Source organism: Misgurnus anguillicaudatus, chromosome 8 (genome assembly GCF_027580225.2).
Source record: "Misgurnus anguillicaudatus chromosome 8, ASM2758022v2, whole genome shotgun sequence".
Taxonomy (NCBI): domain Eukaryota; kingdom Metazoa; phylum Chordata; class Actinopteri; order Cypriniformes; family Cobitidae; genus Misgurnus; species Misgurnus anguillicaudatus.
In genome coordinates, this window is record NC_073344.2 from 38,685,615 (window position 1) to 38,699,739 (window position 14,125).

At 41.9% G+C, this 14,125-nt stretch overlaps 1 protein-coding gene across 1 annotated transcript in view; it reads right to left on the minus strand.

The window, feature by feature from the left end:
* The window catches only part of unc80 (unc-80 homolog (C. elegans)), a 72,760-nt gene that overhangs the window by 33,167 nt on the left and 25,468 nt on the right, over window positions 1-14,125 (minus strand). The window contains exons 23-33 of the mRNA XM_073870887.1: window positions 9,211-9,423; window positions 8,962-9,097; window positions 8,499-8,632; window positions 8,183-8,363; window positions 7,859-8,071; window positions 7,366-7,466; window positions 7,081-7,281; window positions 6,713-6,820; window positions 3,458-3,596; window positions 1,936-2,117; window positions 1,611-1,742 (exon numbers count right to left, since the gene is read on the minus strand). Of these exons, the coding sequence (XP_073726988.1) occupies window positions 1,611-1,742; window positions 1,936-2,117; window positions 3,458-3,596; window positions 6,713-6,820; window positions 7,081-7,281; window positions 7,366-7,466; window positions 7,859-8,071; window positions 8,183-8,363; window positions 8,499-8,632; window positions 8,962-9,097; window positions 9,211-9,423 (1,740 nt within the window). The remainder of the gene's footprint in view (window positions 1-1,610; window positions 1,743-1,935; window positions 2,118-3,457; window positions 3,597-6,712; window positions 6,821-7,080; window positions 7,282-7,365; window positions 7,467-7,858; window positions 8,072-8,182; window positions 8,364-8,498; window positions 8,633-8,961; window positions 9,098-9,210; window positions 9,424-14,125) is intronic.

Genomic DNA, 14,125 nt, shown 5'->3' on the forward strand with positions numbered 1-14,125 from the left:
CAGTGATAGGCAGATGTTTCCAGATAGTGCCATGATTGTGTTCATGCTCTGTCTGCAGATTGTTAAAGGCTTCTGCGCGATTTGCCCCTTTAAGCACTGCCGGTCGCGCTGCATCAGATTGACAGCTATAGTGATTATATTAAAGGGAGCACACTTTGCTTGCTTCCTGTATTTAATCTATTCACAGTATGAATAAAACTTCACAACTTGCAGTGTGTGTGTTCACTACTCACTAGGATGGGTTAAATGCAAAGGTCACATTTTGAGTATGCGTTGCATGCTTTTCACTTTCTTTCACTTTCAAAAAATGCCCCATACTCACAACTGGTTTTAAGACTAATAAGACAGACGTGACCATTTTTCTTACAGACAAAAATTGTGAAAAATATGATTATTTACAGACAGTTTTTATTATGAAGCAAAATCACTTATGGTTAAATAACCTGGCTAAAATTATGAGAACTATAATACATCATATCTCAAAAAAGGTGTATGTACAAGCAACACTGGTTACTATGGTTATACTTTTGAGAACATGCAAAACATTTAATTCTTTCCCTGTCATTGACGAGTTATTTCGTCAATTAAGAGAAACATTTCCCTGCCAATGACGCTTTCCTGACAAGTTTTTACAGTAATCTGTAATTCCGTTATTATCAAATTTATAAAAAAAAAAAACTGAAGCAAAAACAAATTTTTAACATTTAAAACTCTGTGTATGTTTTGATAACCATTCTGAATCTGATCTCTAACAAAATTCCTTTACAAAAAAGCAATTATTTCATTTTTTTTTGCAAAAAAATTTTATTTTTAAAGAAACCTACCCTATTTAACTCTATCCCTTCCAGCGTTTTTAAAAAAAGTTGCCAGTCAGTGCCACCATTTTTATGATTTTCACAAAAGTTTAATGCCTTCCAGAAAATGTTCTTCTTTAAATATATAAACAAACAATATATCAAATGAAAGAACAGGCCCTCTGCTTTAAAAAAAAACAAAAAAAGTTTCATCCTACCTTTAATAAATCTCTTTTTATCACCTCTCAAATATGGGTAGGTTTCTTCAAAAACAAACAATTTTGAGCAAAAAGCTGATATAATTTAATTTTTTGTGAAGGACTTTTGATAGAGATGCAGAGCGATCTTTAAAACATACACTGAGTTCTTTCTTTTTCACGCGAGTTGCTACTTCCGGATTGTATAAGTTGCGGAATGTACGCACCTGGTGGATAATAGCGGTATTGCGAAAAGCCGGAAATTCTCGTCATTGGCAGGGAAGTGTTATCTCTTAATTGACGAGTTATCTCGTCAATAGCGGGGAAAGAGTTAAGAGGTTATAAAAAGAGAACAAATGAACATCACAAAAAATGCTGGTGGGCAACTTTTTTTTAAAAAGGCTGGTGGGGAATGAGTTAAGGCGTGTTGTAAGACTTTATGAATGCATTATATTGCATTTCGAATTTCTTTAAATCACATTATTACCATTCATAGAATAAAAATGAATAGCTTCATAAAAATGTCGAAATCTCTTTTGTTTTTCTTTTTTTGCAAATGCTGTCCATAACCGTTATACCTTATGCAATGAAAGTTTTGGTGCAGTGGGCTTAAACTTACAGATTGATCTTCACTGATTGCGTCAGGAACAGTGCCAGCATTAACAGGAACCCACGGAGGGTCAAATATGGGCACACATGGCATGCCCAGAATAGGAGATGGCAGCGTGAAATTAATGCTGGGTGGAGGGATCTATGAAAGAACATGCACAAAAAGATTAATAACAAAATCATATTAAATGACAATCTTTATAGAAATGTAAAGTAAACAAGCAGACTTTAGCATTGTTTACATCAGATTAGCATAAAGTCTTCTGCATTTGCGTCTGCAACACTGGGTGTATTCCGTTTGTAGTTGTAAAGTGTTTCTCCATAAGTAGTAATACCTTAAAAATCTGCTGAGCTCCTTCCTCCATGCGTGGCCAGACCTGGTACCGAAACCTCCATACAGTGTAAAATTTCAGAATGGAGTTGATCCTCTGACCTGCTTCCTGGTGCTGAAACTCTGCCATCATCATTTCGGTTACTGCATCAGGCACCTTCACGGCACAGAGCAGGAACATGGCAGCTGTGTATGTGTGTGTGTTTGCAAATATGTGAGCGTTTGTGTATGTGTTAGCATGGCGGTATTCGTAAAGAGAGAAAAAGAGAGAAGTCATATGAGAAAGTTGAATTGATAAGCATACACTAGCTCATTTTAAACTCTGTTAGCTGTCTCATCATTTAACCTTTAAGGGCATGTTAACCAAAATGGAACCTACAGTAAGTCACTGAAGTCTAACTGCAATGCATTCTGGGATAACCTTGCCTGTAGGGTTGCCAACTGTCCCGTATTAGCCATGACGTCCAGAATTTTGGGCTTAATTGATTTGTCCCGACCTCCCAAAACCCATTTTTTGACTGCTATGCTGATCTTACCAGTGACTGATACTACAGGCTTGTTCAACTTCATGTGGTGCCACAAAAACCGAGAGACAGACGGCATCAAAATCCTGCAAGTGCAATTTGAAAAATCATACAGAGGAGACTGCTACTTGCAGTACTTTGATATCATAAAAAATCAGCTCAATTTAAAAAAAATGTCCGACCATGGTCGCCGCCATGTTACGTAAAAACGTCAGTTTGGAGCCAGCATGCACAGAGAAGGAGTCTTCCGTGGAGCCAGAGGCGGAGCCGCAGTATCAAACATCTGCCCAAACACTTGCGCGCCCAATTCAACCACGCCAATCATAACGTCACAGCCCGTTTATATAGCACCAAATTACTGAACAACTGAACATATATCACCGTGATAACAACTACCTTAAAGGTCTAAAACCATTTTTCTGAAAATTTTATTGGAAGTGTAAATCTTTTTTTTATTTAGAGCAGAGTCCCATTCGTTTGAATGGAGAGGGTGGGGTTTATGACTTGTACCGCAGCCAGCCACCAGGGGGCAATAAAAAGGCCAGAGGCTTCACTTTTCAAGACATATGAGGCACACCCGGCGATGACACGGTTTGGCGGCAACCAATTGGAAGAGCTATAGCGTCATTGGCAGGGCAGCCAGGGCGGTGAGAGCTATTGTTTTGGCTTAAATGGCTTAAAATAATACACTGTATATTCATACAAAACCATACCCCTGCACTGCTGCAGCAGGCCACCTTTTGTTCTCTATTTCAGAATGACAAAGTTGGCAACCCTACTTGTCTGTAAAAGATGCATGTGTTATAATTTAAAAGACCCTGGTTAGGATTTGGCACAGAGCCACTGTCATCATAGCATTAGCACATGAAATATAGGTTTCACAAGCTGGGAGTAAAATGTGTTGCTTAGCTGCAATAATGAAACACATTTCAAAGGCCAAACTAATTAATGACTCGTTGACTAGAATCCCCAGACACGCGGAAATAAATGACCTAGACAAACCTGCAGCTGCAGCCATATGCTCATCGACACTCAGCAGCAGCTCCCAGGCTGCAGGCAAAATGTCTCCATACATGTCCTCAGTCAAAATAGATGCTGCTTTTGTTAGCAAGGAGAGAGGGGCTGGAGACAGGCTCATTACCTAGTGAATAAGAAAACATAAATAAAACATAATAAAAAACCTAACAAAGTCTTTTATGTCATTTATGTCTTTGTTTAGATTGTGTTCTAACCAGCATTCCACATAGCATTCCACTGTATCTGGTTAAAATGTGAAAATGGAACATGGTGTGATACAATCAACCACAAATCACAGCCATTCAGGCCAGTGTTAATTTTTCTATGAATGTGTATTAAATGAATCCCATAATAGCCTACAATGTTTATTATCTTACTATCTTATACACAATGTTTTGTCAGGATCAAAGAAATCTGCCTAGGTCTTCAGAAGGAACAGTGCGAGTGCCTTAAGCTCAAGATAAATGGCAACGAAATCATAAGAAATCATATTTTGAGTTGGTGTCACCAGGGCTATCTAGCAGGCTTACAATGACGTCAGCATTTACATGTCATTTGATTGGATTGAACCCCAGCAGTTTCAAACATACTGGAAAAAATTCCAGCATACAGCGTTCTCCAGCTTAAGGGGCAATTCACATTTCGCGTCTTTTGCATGCTCAAGTTCGTTATTTTAAATGTAGAGGCACAGTATGCGCGCTCATAATGGAAGCGACGCAGTCGCGACACACACTTTTTTCCAGGCGCATTGAGAAAAAAATATTCCAACTTTTTAGAATGCCGCAAGCGCACTGCAGGTCATGTGACAAGAACCAACCGACGGTCGCGTTTTCCGCATGGTTTTAGACGCGAAATGTGAACCACCACTAACACTTTTCGATCTGTCTCTTCTAAAAACAGAACTGACTGTAATGTATGCCATGATTTTCTTCAGCATAAAAATCTCAGTGAGAGCATGTGCCAGCTTTCCGTGTTGACATAGTGGTGACTTTTCCTGTTTCCACTGCTTAAGTCAAACGGACACCCTGGGCCCTATCATTCACCTGCCGCAATGCAGCACAATACGCGACTCAAGTGTCTTTTGCTGGTTTGAACCTGGTGCAATTATCATTTTCACGTTTAGTGCCACGTTGTTTAAATTGCAAATGCTTTTGCGCCCAATTTTGCACCCATGGGCAATCTGGTCTGAAAAGTGTTCAGGTGCATTGTTAGTTCGTTGCTATTTTGAGGCAACTAAAGTCTAAAGTCAATGGCGCAATATTGTTTTTGTTATTTAATGAGCGCGTCAGTAATATGCGCCTATAAACAGGACGACAACGTGCCTTTGCCTATCCCACACATGGATGTGCAGCACCATACACACATTTTTTATATGAACAATTAAAGGATTAAAATTTAAAAGATTATTATTGAGCCTCTTGGACATAAAAAGGACAGATTATGAGACGTTAGAAGGCGTAAAGAGCTGCTTCACCTGTGGCCTGGTAAGTAATTAGATGTTTAGCTTTAAACAAATGCAAATATTGCATCTATTTTTAAATGTTTTTTTAAAGCTACCCCACAGATTTATTGTATATGATGACTTTGTACCTGTGGATATGCTGGGATGAGAACCTTTTGTAAGTAATTATTTTCAAAACACTCACGGCGCTGTCCGAGTGCTGAAAGATCAGATCTCCACACGTTTGTAAATTCTTTATCTACTGTTTGTTACAAATAAAGTAATTTTGGAGTACAAACCTTTCTTGAATATTTGTAAATTACAATTTGCGATTACACTTGTCATGTAGGCTGTCCATACATTAACAGCAAATAAAAGCCTGCTAATTTTACTTTCATGACTGAAAGAAAATTACTTTTAATTAAAGGTTTTAATATCCCACATCCCAAAGATGCTCTATTGGGTTGAGATCTGGTGACTGTGGGGGCCATTTTAGTACAGTGAACTCATTGTCATGTTCAAGAAACCAGTTTGAAAGTATTTAAGCTTTGTGACATTATCCTGCTGGAAGTAGCCATCAGAGGATGGATACATGATGGTCATAAAGAAATGGACATTGTTAGAAACAATGCTTAGTTAAGTCGTGGCATTTAAACAATGCACAATGGGCACTAAGGGGCCTAAAGTGTGCCAAGAAAACATCCCCCACACCATTACACCACCACCACCACCAGCCTGCACAGTGGTACAAGACATGATGGATCCATGTTCTCATTCTGTTACGCCAAATTCTGACTCTACCCTCTGAATTTCTCAACAGAAATCGAGACTCATCAGACCAGGCAAAACTTTTCCAGTCTTCAACTGTCCAATTTTGGTGAGCTCGTCCAAATTGTATCTTCTTTTTCCTATTTGTAGTGGAGTTGAGTGGTACCCGGTGGGGTCTCCTGCTGTTGTAGCCCATCCGCCTCAAGGTTGTGCGTTTTGTGGCTTCACAAATACTTTGCTGCATACCTCGATTGTAACAATTGGTTACTTCAGGCAAAGTTGCTCTTCTATCAGCTTGAATCAGTCGGCCCATTCTCCTCTGACCTCTAGCATCAAAAAGGCATTTTCGCCCACAGGACTGCCGCATACTGGATGTTTTTTTCCTTTTCACACCATTCTTTGTAAACCCTAGAAATGGTTGTGCGTGAAAATTCCAGTAACTGAGCAGATTGTGAAATACTCAGACCGGCCCGTCTGGCACCAACAACCATGCCACGCTCAAAATTGCTTAAATCATCTTTCTTTTCCATTCTGACATATAGTTTGGAGTTCAGGAAATTGTCTTGACCAGGACCACACCCCTAAATGCATTGAAGCAACTGCCATGTGATTGGTTGATTAGATAATTGCATTAATGAGAAATTGAACAGGTGTTCCTAATAATCCTTTAGGTGAGTGTATATTAGGTAACAACAGCAAAATTTGTTTTTGTAGTTGTAATCAGGTTTTAAAAGCTTGCAAACTTTGGGCTCTGGCCTTCTGGAGCCTCAGTTTTACATTGCAATTTATAAAATATATGAATTTATCAAATTGTATGCAATCAAACTTAAAACACCACTTTAATAACTACAGACACCAAACAACATAACTACAGTATAATTTACTTAATTTAGTTTAAATAAAATTGTAAGTTTGAGTCCAAATTTATGTCCAAAAGGGGTTGGACCCCACACAAGGGGGGCACAATCTGAACATTTTGAGAACCACTGCCTTAAAGCAGCAACTGCACATGTTTACTGTTTTCAGTGTACCTGGGTACGGATGTACTTCAGCATGCCAGTGTCTTTTTTTCCCTCAGCATTGCTGTCAGTGGGTCGTCGTTTCATGCACGGGGTCCGAAGGCAAGATTTGTCTGAACACTGAAGGTCAGAAAAAATAAACATACTTTGATACATATGTTATACATGCAGGCTCAGCAAGGTCATGGGTCCTTGAGTTTAAGGACCTCTTGGTGGATCGGGAGAAGCATCAGGGAACACGTTACTTTTTCTAAAATATATTCAGAGTGAAAAAATTATTTTACATTAACCAGTAATTGGTAGAGCACCCTGCTAGAGTATTGATCACAGCTCCCTTGTTTTTGTCTACACCACAAAAACATTGAATATCATTTAACCACCTCTTTGCTTTTCTTAGCACGGCCACTGATGCTGCTGGTGGTGCTGCTGTCTTTCATGCTGTCCACCGTCTCACCATAGAGGAGTTTGATAGCACGGACGAGCCGAGCACAGGAACGGCTGTGGTGCTGACAGCAACGAGGGTGGCAGAAATCTACATGAGTGCAGATGAAACTCTGCTGGTTACACAGCAGAATCATGATCTGGAATATGAAAAAAAAGGATGATTTAAACAAAACCCCAAAGGTTTAAATCAGACACAATGGAGAAAGATAAATTCCTCTTACATGCAGCCATGACATGTTGCGATGGTAATTGTCTTCAACACCCCCTGTGCTGCCAGGACCTTCAGGTTCAATGCTTGGCTCGCTAGCACTCCAAGGGCTCCCTAAACACACCAAAGTAAATGCTACTTGTGTGTTGTGTTGACTGGTTAATATGTATTTAAAAGCAAAAGATCATGCAATATGATCAATAAAGACATGGCGCAAATGCACAACTATTTTTACGATATAGCACAGAGTTGACTGCCTTATTGCTTTAATAACACAATATCACCTAACAACAAATGTTAAAATCATATTTTTAAGTACATTACTATGCAACAAAAATATCAGTCAGCTATAGGCTATTCTTTATGTTTAGTATTTGACTAAAACCTCGAGTATAATCGAACGCATAGCCTTGTTAAGCATAGTTTATTTGACTCGTCCGCATACACAAATGTTAGAGGCAAATTGCAAAACCTCTCCTGGCCTACAGTACATACTACATACTGACCTATATCAGTGACAGTGTCTCTACTCTGAGAGAGCAGCCGTTCTGATTCTGCATCAATTTCAGACTCAGAGTCTTGTCTGGACATTTTAGTGCTTTTCAGACTCCCAGCACGACGGATTGACGACAAAGAGCCTCCTTTCTTTACACGGAAACTTCTTGCTCCTTTTATCTGTAGTAGCCGAGAGCCCCCAATACGCATCTTCCTAATTGGAGCTGAAAAGAAAGCGAAGACATAAAAGAAAAATACACAAAATCAAACGATGAATTACACGTTAGCCTTTAACAAATATATACATTAAGGTGATTATTTCTGTTCTGTCATACCCAGAGGCTCCTGTGAAGATTTCTTCTCTTCACAGCCAGTGTCAGACTTGAGCGTGTGGCTGCTGCTGTTCAGAGAATCGTGTCCGTCTTCATCATCCAGTATTCCTGCAAAGCTGATCTTCCTTTCGTAGCGGTGACGACCTAGCTCAGGATCCAGACGCAAACGACAGCTTTCTAAATCCTACAGGAGACGAACAACCAGCCTGTTATATTAAGGCCTTACCACTATACATTCAATTATCGGCCATATAGACTCAAACACATATTCATGTCACTTAATCATTTTGATGTAAAATGAGGCAGTACTGAAACTGACCACTAGTGGCTCTGTGCGAGGTCTCGGGAGACAGGGAAAGGTCTCTCGAAGGAAAGTGGTGATCTCCAAAAGCAGCTGACAAGCAGACATCTTCAGAGCAAAGGGACAGCCACACTTTGTGGGGTTGACGGTGTCTGTCAAAACCAGAATTTTGATTGTTACAAAGCTTTTTGTAAGTTAAGCTGCCCAGGACCGCCCACTTGGAAGAGCCATTTGATTGACATATCAAGTCATGAATTCATTTTTAAGTGTATGATATATAAGAAATATATTACGGTACACCAAAATGATACAAAGACTTAAAAAATACTGCAAAATATGTAGACTACATCACATGACTACAGTATATGATAAACCTGCCTGATCAGATTATCGCTGGCTTTGTGTTTTGAATTCTGTTTGCCATATCCAACAGGCATTTAGCGAATAATTGTGGGTGGAAATTTGACATTTTCACTCTTACTGTCATCCAGATAATCTTCATCCTCATCCTCCTTTCTCGCTCGCCTTTTGCTTTCTTCATCATAGATAAAACCCAAGATGTTGGCTGGACTCTCACTGTCTGAGTGGCAAATTTCACTCAGGCGAGTACCTATTGCCTTTGGGAGGATACATACATTAGAAACGGGCAAATACCAGAGTGAATTACTAACAATGTTTTCTAGTTCAAGAGAGACAAAATCTCCATATGTGTCAGTGCTGTGTGACTCACATCTCCCCACTGGTAAAAATGTTTGGCAGCATTCCACTGGAGCTTGGTGTTCCTTTTATTTCCAGCTATAGGTGATCGCCCTCTGGAGAGCCCTCTCTTAGTGATGTTCACATGGTGACCTTTCATCCACTCTGGCCAGTTACCACGGTTACAGCGATGAATGAAACGGGCACACTCCAGGAAAAGTGAGGCCCTTGCCACCACGGGGGCTTCCTGGTAAAATCATTTTTTAAAGAAAAATGTAGGTGTTGAAATAAATTGAAATAACAAATAAAAATAAATATGAATAAGGGTTAAAGCTTGTGAGTTTGAGCTGTTGAGAATAATTTGTGACAGAGTCTGAAAATCCAGCTAAAGTAATTTTTTTGATTTACTGTTCCTTTTCAGTTGGTCACTTCGATGTCATGTCAATGAACGACAAAGTGGGAACTTGCTAGAGAGACCAATACGCTTCGAGTGTAACTAGAAAGAGCCAATGAATATTGGTATGCAGTATTTGCATCTGCTTGCCAGCTTTTCACAGAGCCAAGTGGTTATCTGTTCTGCTCCTGCTTGCTTTGTGTGAAAGAGTTCTTCAGTATTGGTGTTACGGCATTGCAGTGGTACTGAGCCTCAACAACTACAAAAGTAGTATCCTCTAGAAGAGCTGCACAGGGTTTTTTGCATCTTTTTAAAGACAGCATTTCTCCTGTGTACACAGGTGTGTTCGCGTCTTTTTAAAGATTGCTTTTACAGTCACAGTCGTTGCCTGATGTGCTTGCGGTTGGCACACACGTTCGTGGATACGTCAGGTTCTCATTGCGGGACATGACCGTCGCAGTCTTAAGGTCGAGACTCTGGGGTGGAGTTCCCATACAGATGCCCCAGTCAAAGCTGCCCTCTAAGGGGCAAGCTGCTTTGGGCTTGGGGCACCCTGACTTGAGGGTTACTGTGAGGGCAACAACCCACCCAGGTCCATAACTCCTCAAGATTAAAGCCAGCTGAGATGTCGAGGGAAGTTGCCGGGCTGCCTTCGGGTGCACCATCCCTATCCTTCGGGACCGGATGTCAGTTCATTGGCTCCGCGACAAGGATGCGTTGCCACCTTCGGGACGTGGCGCAATCAGAATCTGACCCGGAAATGATGTCTATTCTCGGCCGGGCATCCAGGGAGGTCGGGCTAGAGCGGTCTCTGCTACCAGAGCCTGGCCCCTTCCAGGCTGGACGACTGGTTCCTCTGACAGCTTGTGCTGCACATCATTGCATTTCTGCAGGTCCATCAGGTGCTGAAGGGTAGTCACGACCCTGCAAGTTCTGGCTGCACTGCGTGCTGCGAAGTACATGGTGATCCGTGAGACCAAGGTTATTTCACAGTCCGACTCCTTGGGCCATGCAATGTCCACTTTGGTAGTCCAGGAACCCCATCTCTGGCTGTGCCTGGCAGTTATGCAGGACACAGAGAAGACCAACTTCCTGAATTCCACCGTGTCCCAGGCCGGCCTCTTCGGCACGCAGTCTAGAGTTTCTTCCATCTCTAGATCTAAAGAGGGCTCGGAGAATGATAGACAGTACAGACCTGTATCATCTTAATCCGCCTTTCTTGCCAGTGGACAGGAATGGACATTGGAAGAACACAACAGGGTATCTTAATGATCCATCTGTCTGAATACAGAGTCAGGTCAGTATCAAAACACACACTTACATCCCACCTTGGGCATCTACGGAGAGCATCCGTCCCCACGATTGGTTTGCAGCGATTAACCTGATACTTTCATGTCTCGATTCTCCCCTGGCACAGACCGTTTCTGTGTTTTGCATTCGAGGGGCAAGCATATCAATACAAAATTCTGAGGATGTACTGGCACATATTGTATACGCAATTACGCATTTCCCCCAGTGAGCCTTCTCACACAGACATTGTGTTAAAATCATGGAGGATGATGAGCAGGTTCTGCTGGTAGCACCATACTGGCCCAACCGAACCTGGTTCCCAGAACAGGTACTTCTCGCGACATCCCCTCCATGGCAGATTCTTCTGAGAAGGGACCTCAAATAAGTCCATGTGTGGTCCCTGGATGGGACGCGGGGGTTCTAAGTGGCCTTCCCAAGTAGGTAGTACACACTATCACTTCAGCGTGAGCACCATCTACTAGACAAGGTAATGCTTTGAAGTGGAACCTGTTCGTTGACTGGTGTTCTCCTCATGGAGAAGACCCCCGAACAACCTACACCCTTAAAGTGTATGTGGCTGCAATCTCCACCCACTACAATCCCATAGCAGCTAAGTTGGTAGGTATGCACAACCTGGTCATCAGGTTCTTTAGAGGGGCGAGGAGAATAAATCCACCTCGTCCTCCCTCTATACCCTCTTGGGACCTGTCCCTGGTGCTGAAAGCACTTCAGGAAGCCCCCTTCGAGCATTTGCAGTCAGTGTAGTTCAAGTTTCTATCAATGAAAACTTTACTACTTGGCTTTGATTAAAAGGTTAGGGGATCTGCATGCATGTCTCCAAGCAGAGGAAGTTTCACTGCATAGTGGAGGCTATTGCCCTGGGTTACCAAGGTCAGAGCACGCTGTGCCCTCTCAGGTTGTAAGCGCACTTGACCAAAAGTTTTGCTTCCTTCTGGGACACGGCACCTCGCTAACAGACATTTGTAGAGCTGTGGTCTGGGCGACACTAAACACGTTCGCTTGGTTCTATAGCCTCCATATCGGCGTGCCAGAAGTTTCATTTGGCAAACTTTACCATTTTCTCTAATGCCTTGGCAGCCAGACGTGGTGGAGCATATGGCGCCGGCCTATGCTTGGCATCCATATACAGTTGAAAGAAAAAGAATGTGAACCCTTTGGGCTTACTTCGATTTCTTCATAAATTGGTCATAAAATGTGTTCTGATCTTCATCTAAGTCACAACAATAGAGAAACACAGTCTGCTTAAACTAATACCGCACAAGCATTATATGTTTTTATGTTTTTATTGAACACAACATGTAAACATTCATAGTGCAGGGTAGAAAAAGTATGTGAACCTTTGGGTTTAATAACTGGTTGACCCTCCTTTGGCAGCAATAACCTCAACCAAACGTTTCCTATAGTTGGAGATCAGACCTGCACAATGGTCAGGAGAAATTTTGGACCATTCCTCTTTACAAAAGTGTTTCATTTCAGCAACTTGGGATGTCTTGTGTGAATCGCTCTCTTGAGGTCATGCCACAGCATCTCAATCGGGTTGAGGTCAGGACTCTGACTGGGCCACTCCAGAAGGCGTATTTTCTTCTGTTGAAGCCATTCTGTTGTTGATTTACTTCTATGCTTTGGGTCGTTGTCCTGTTATCCTCTGTTAAGCTTCAGTTGGCGGACAGATTGTTTTAAGTTTTCCTGCAAAAAGTGTCTTGATAAACTTTGGAATTCATTTTTCGATCGATGACAGTAATCCGTCCAGGGCCTAAGGCAGCAAAGCAGCCCCAAACCATGATGCCCCCTCCACCATTTCACATTTGGGATGAGGTTTTGATGTTGGTATGCTGTGCCTTTTGTTCTCCACACATAGCGTTGTGGGTTCTTTCCAAACATCTCATTGGTTTCATCTGTCCACAGAATTTTTTGCCAGTAGTGCTGTGGAACATCCAGGTGCTCTTTTGCAAACTTCAAACGTGCTGCAATTTTTTTTTTTGATAGCAGTGGGTTCCTCCGTGGTGTCCTCCTATTAAGTCCATTCTTGTTTAATGTTTTCCTTATTGTAGATTTGTCAACAAAAATGTTAGCATGTGCCAGAGATTTCTGTAAGTCTTTAGCTGACACTCTAGGATTCTTCTTCACCTCATTGAGCATTCTGCGCTGTGCTCTTGCAGTCATCTTTACAGGACGACCACGCCTAGGGAGTGTAGAAACAGTGCTGAACTTTCTCTATTTGTAGACAATCTGTCTTACCGTGGACACATGGACATCAAGGCTTTTAGATACACTTTTGTAGCCCTTTTCAGCTTTATGTAAGTCAACAATTCTTGACCATAGGTCTTCTGAGAGCTCCTTTGTGCTAGGCATGGTTCACATCAGACAATGCTTCTTCAGAACAGCAAACTCAAAACTGGTGTGTGTTTTTTATTGGACAGGGCAGCTTTAATCAACACATCCAATCTCATCACATTGATTGGACCCCAGGTTGGCTGACTCCTGGCTCCAATTAGCCTAGGGTTTCACATACTTTTTCCACCCTGCACTATGAATGTTTACATGTTGTGTTCAATAAAAACATGAAAACATATAATGTTTGTGCGGTATTAGTTTAAGCAGACTGTGTTTCTCAATTGTTGTGACTTAGATGAAGATCAGAACACATTTTATGGCCAATTTATGAAGAAATCCAAGTAAACCCAAAGGGTTCACATACTTTTTCTTTCAACTGTATAGTGACCCCTCTGGATCCCATGTGTCTATTTTCCGAGGTATAGTCTTGAGCCCACGTTTTCCCTGGCAAAGTCCTCTGTGTGGTGTAGTCTCTTTGAAGCCACCCCAGAGATTTCATATGCTTTAAAACCCTTCACAGTTATTCCATATTGTTCATTCCACTGAAGGACCTCTTTAGGAGGGGGTGGCTTCTGCAGTGTTCCCCTTACCGTTGGAATGGGTACGCTTCCTAGTGTTATCTAAGCATCACTGGTTGGGTTAGGTAGGAACAGCAGTGACCAGCCTTCTCTGACTAAGGCCTTGTCCTGGCTCCTCTATAGCAAGAGGCTTGCACAGGGCACTGAAGGGGGCAACACCTGTGGCGCTTTGGTAGGGATTCCCAATTCGTTGGTCATTGACGTGACGTCGAAGTGACCGTCTGAAATGGAACGTCCCCTGAGGGTAGAGAATGTCACGTTTCCCTCTCCACGGTTACTGTACCACAGCTGAGGCAGCCGGGGTTTTTATGTCCGGCTCCTCAGCGAAAAGC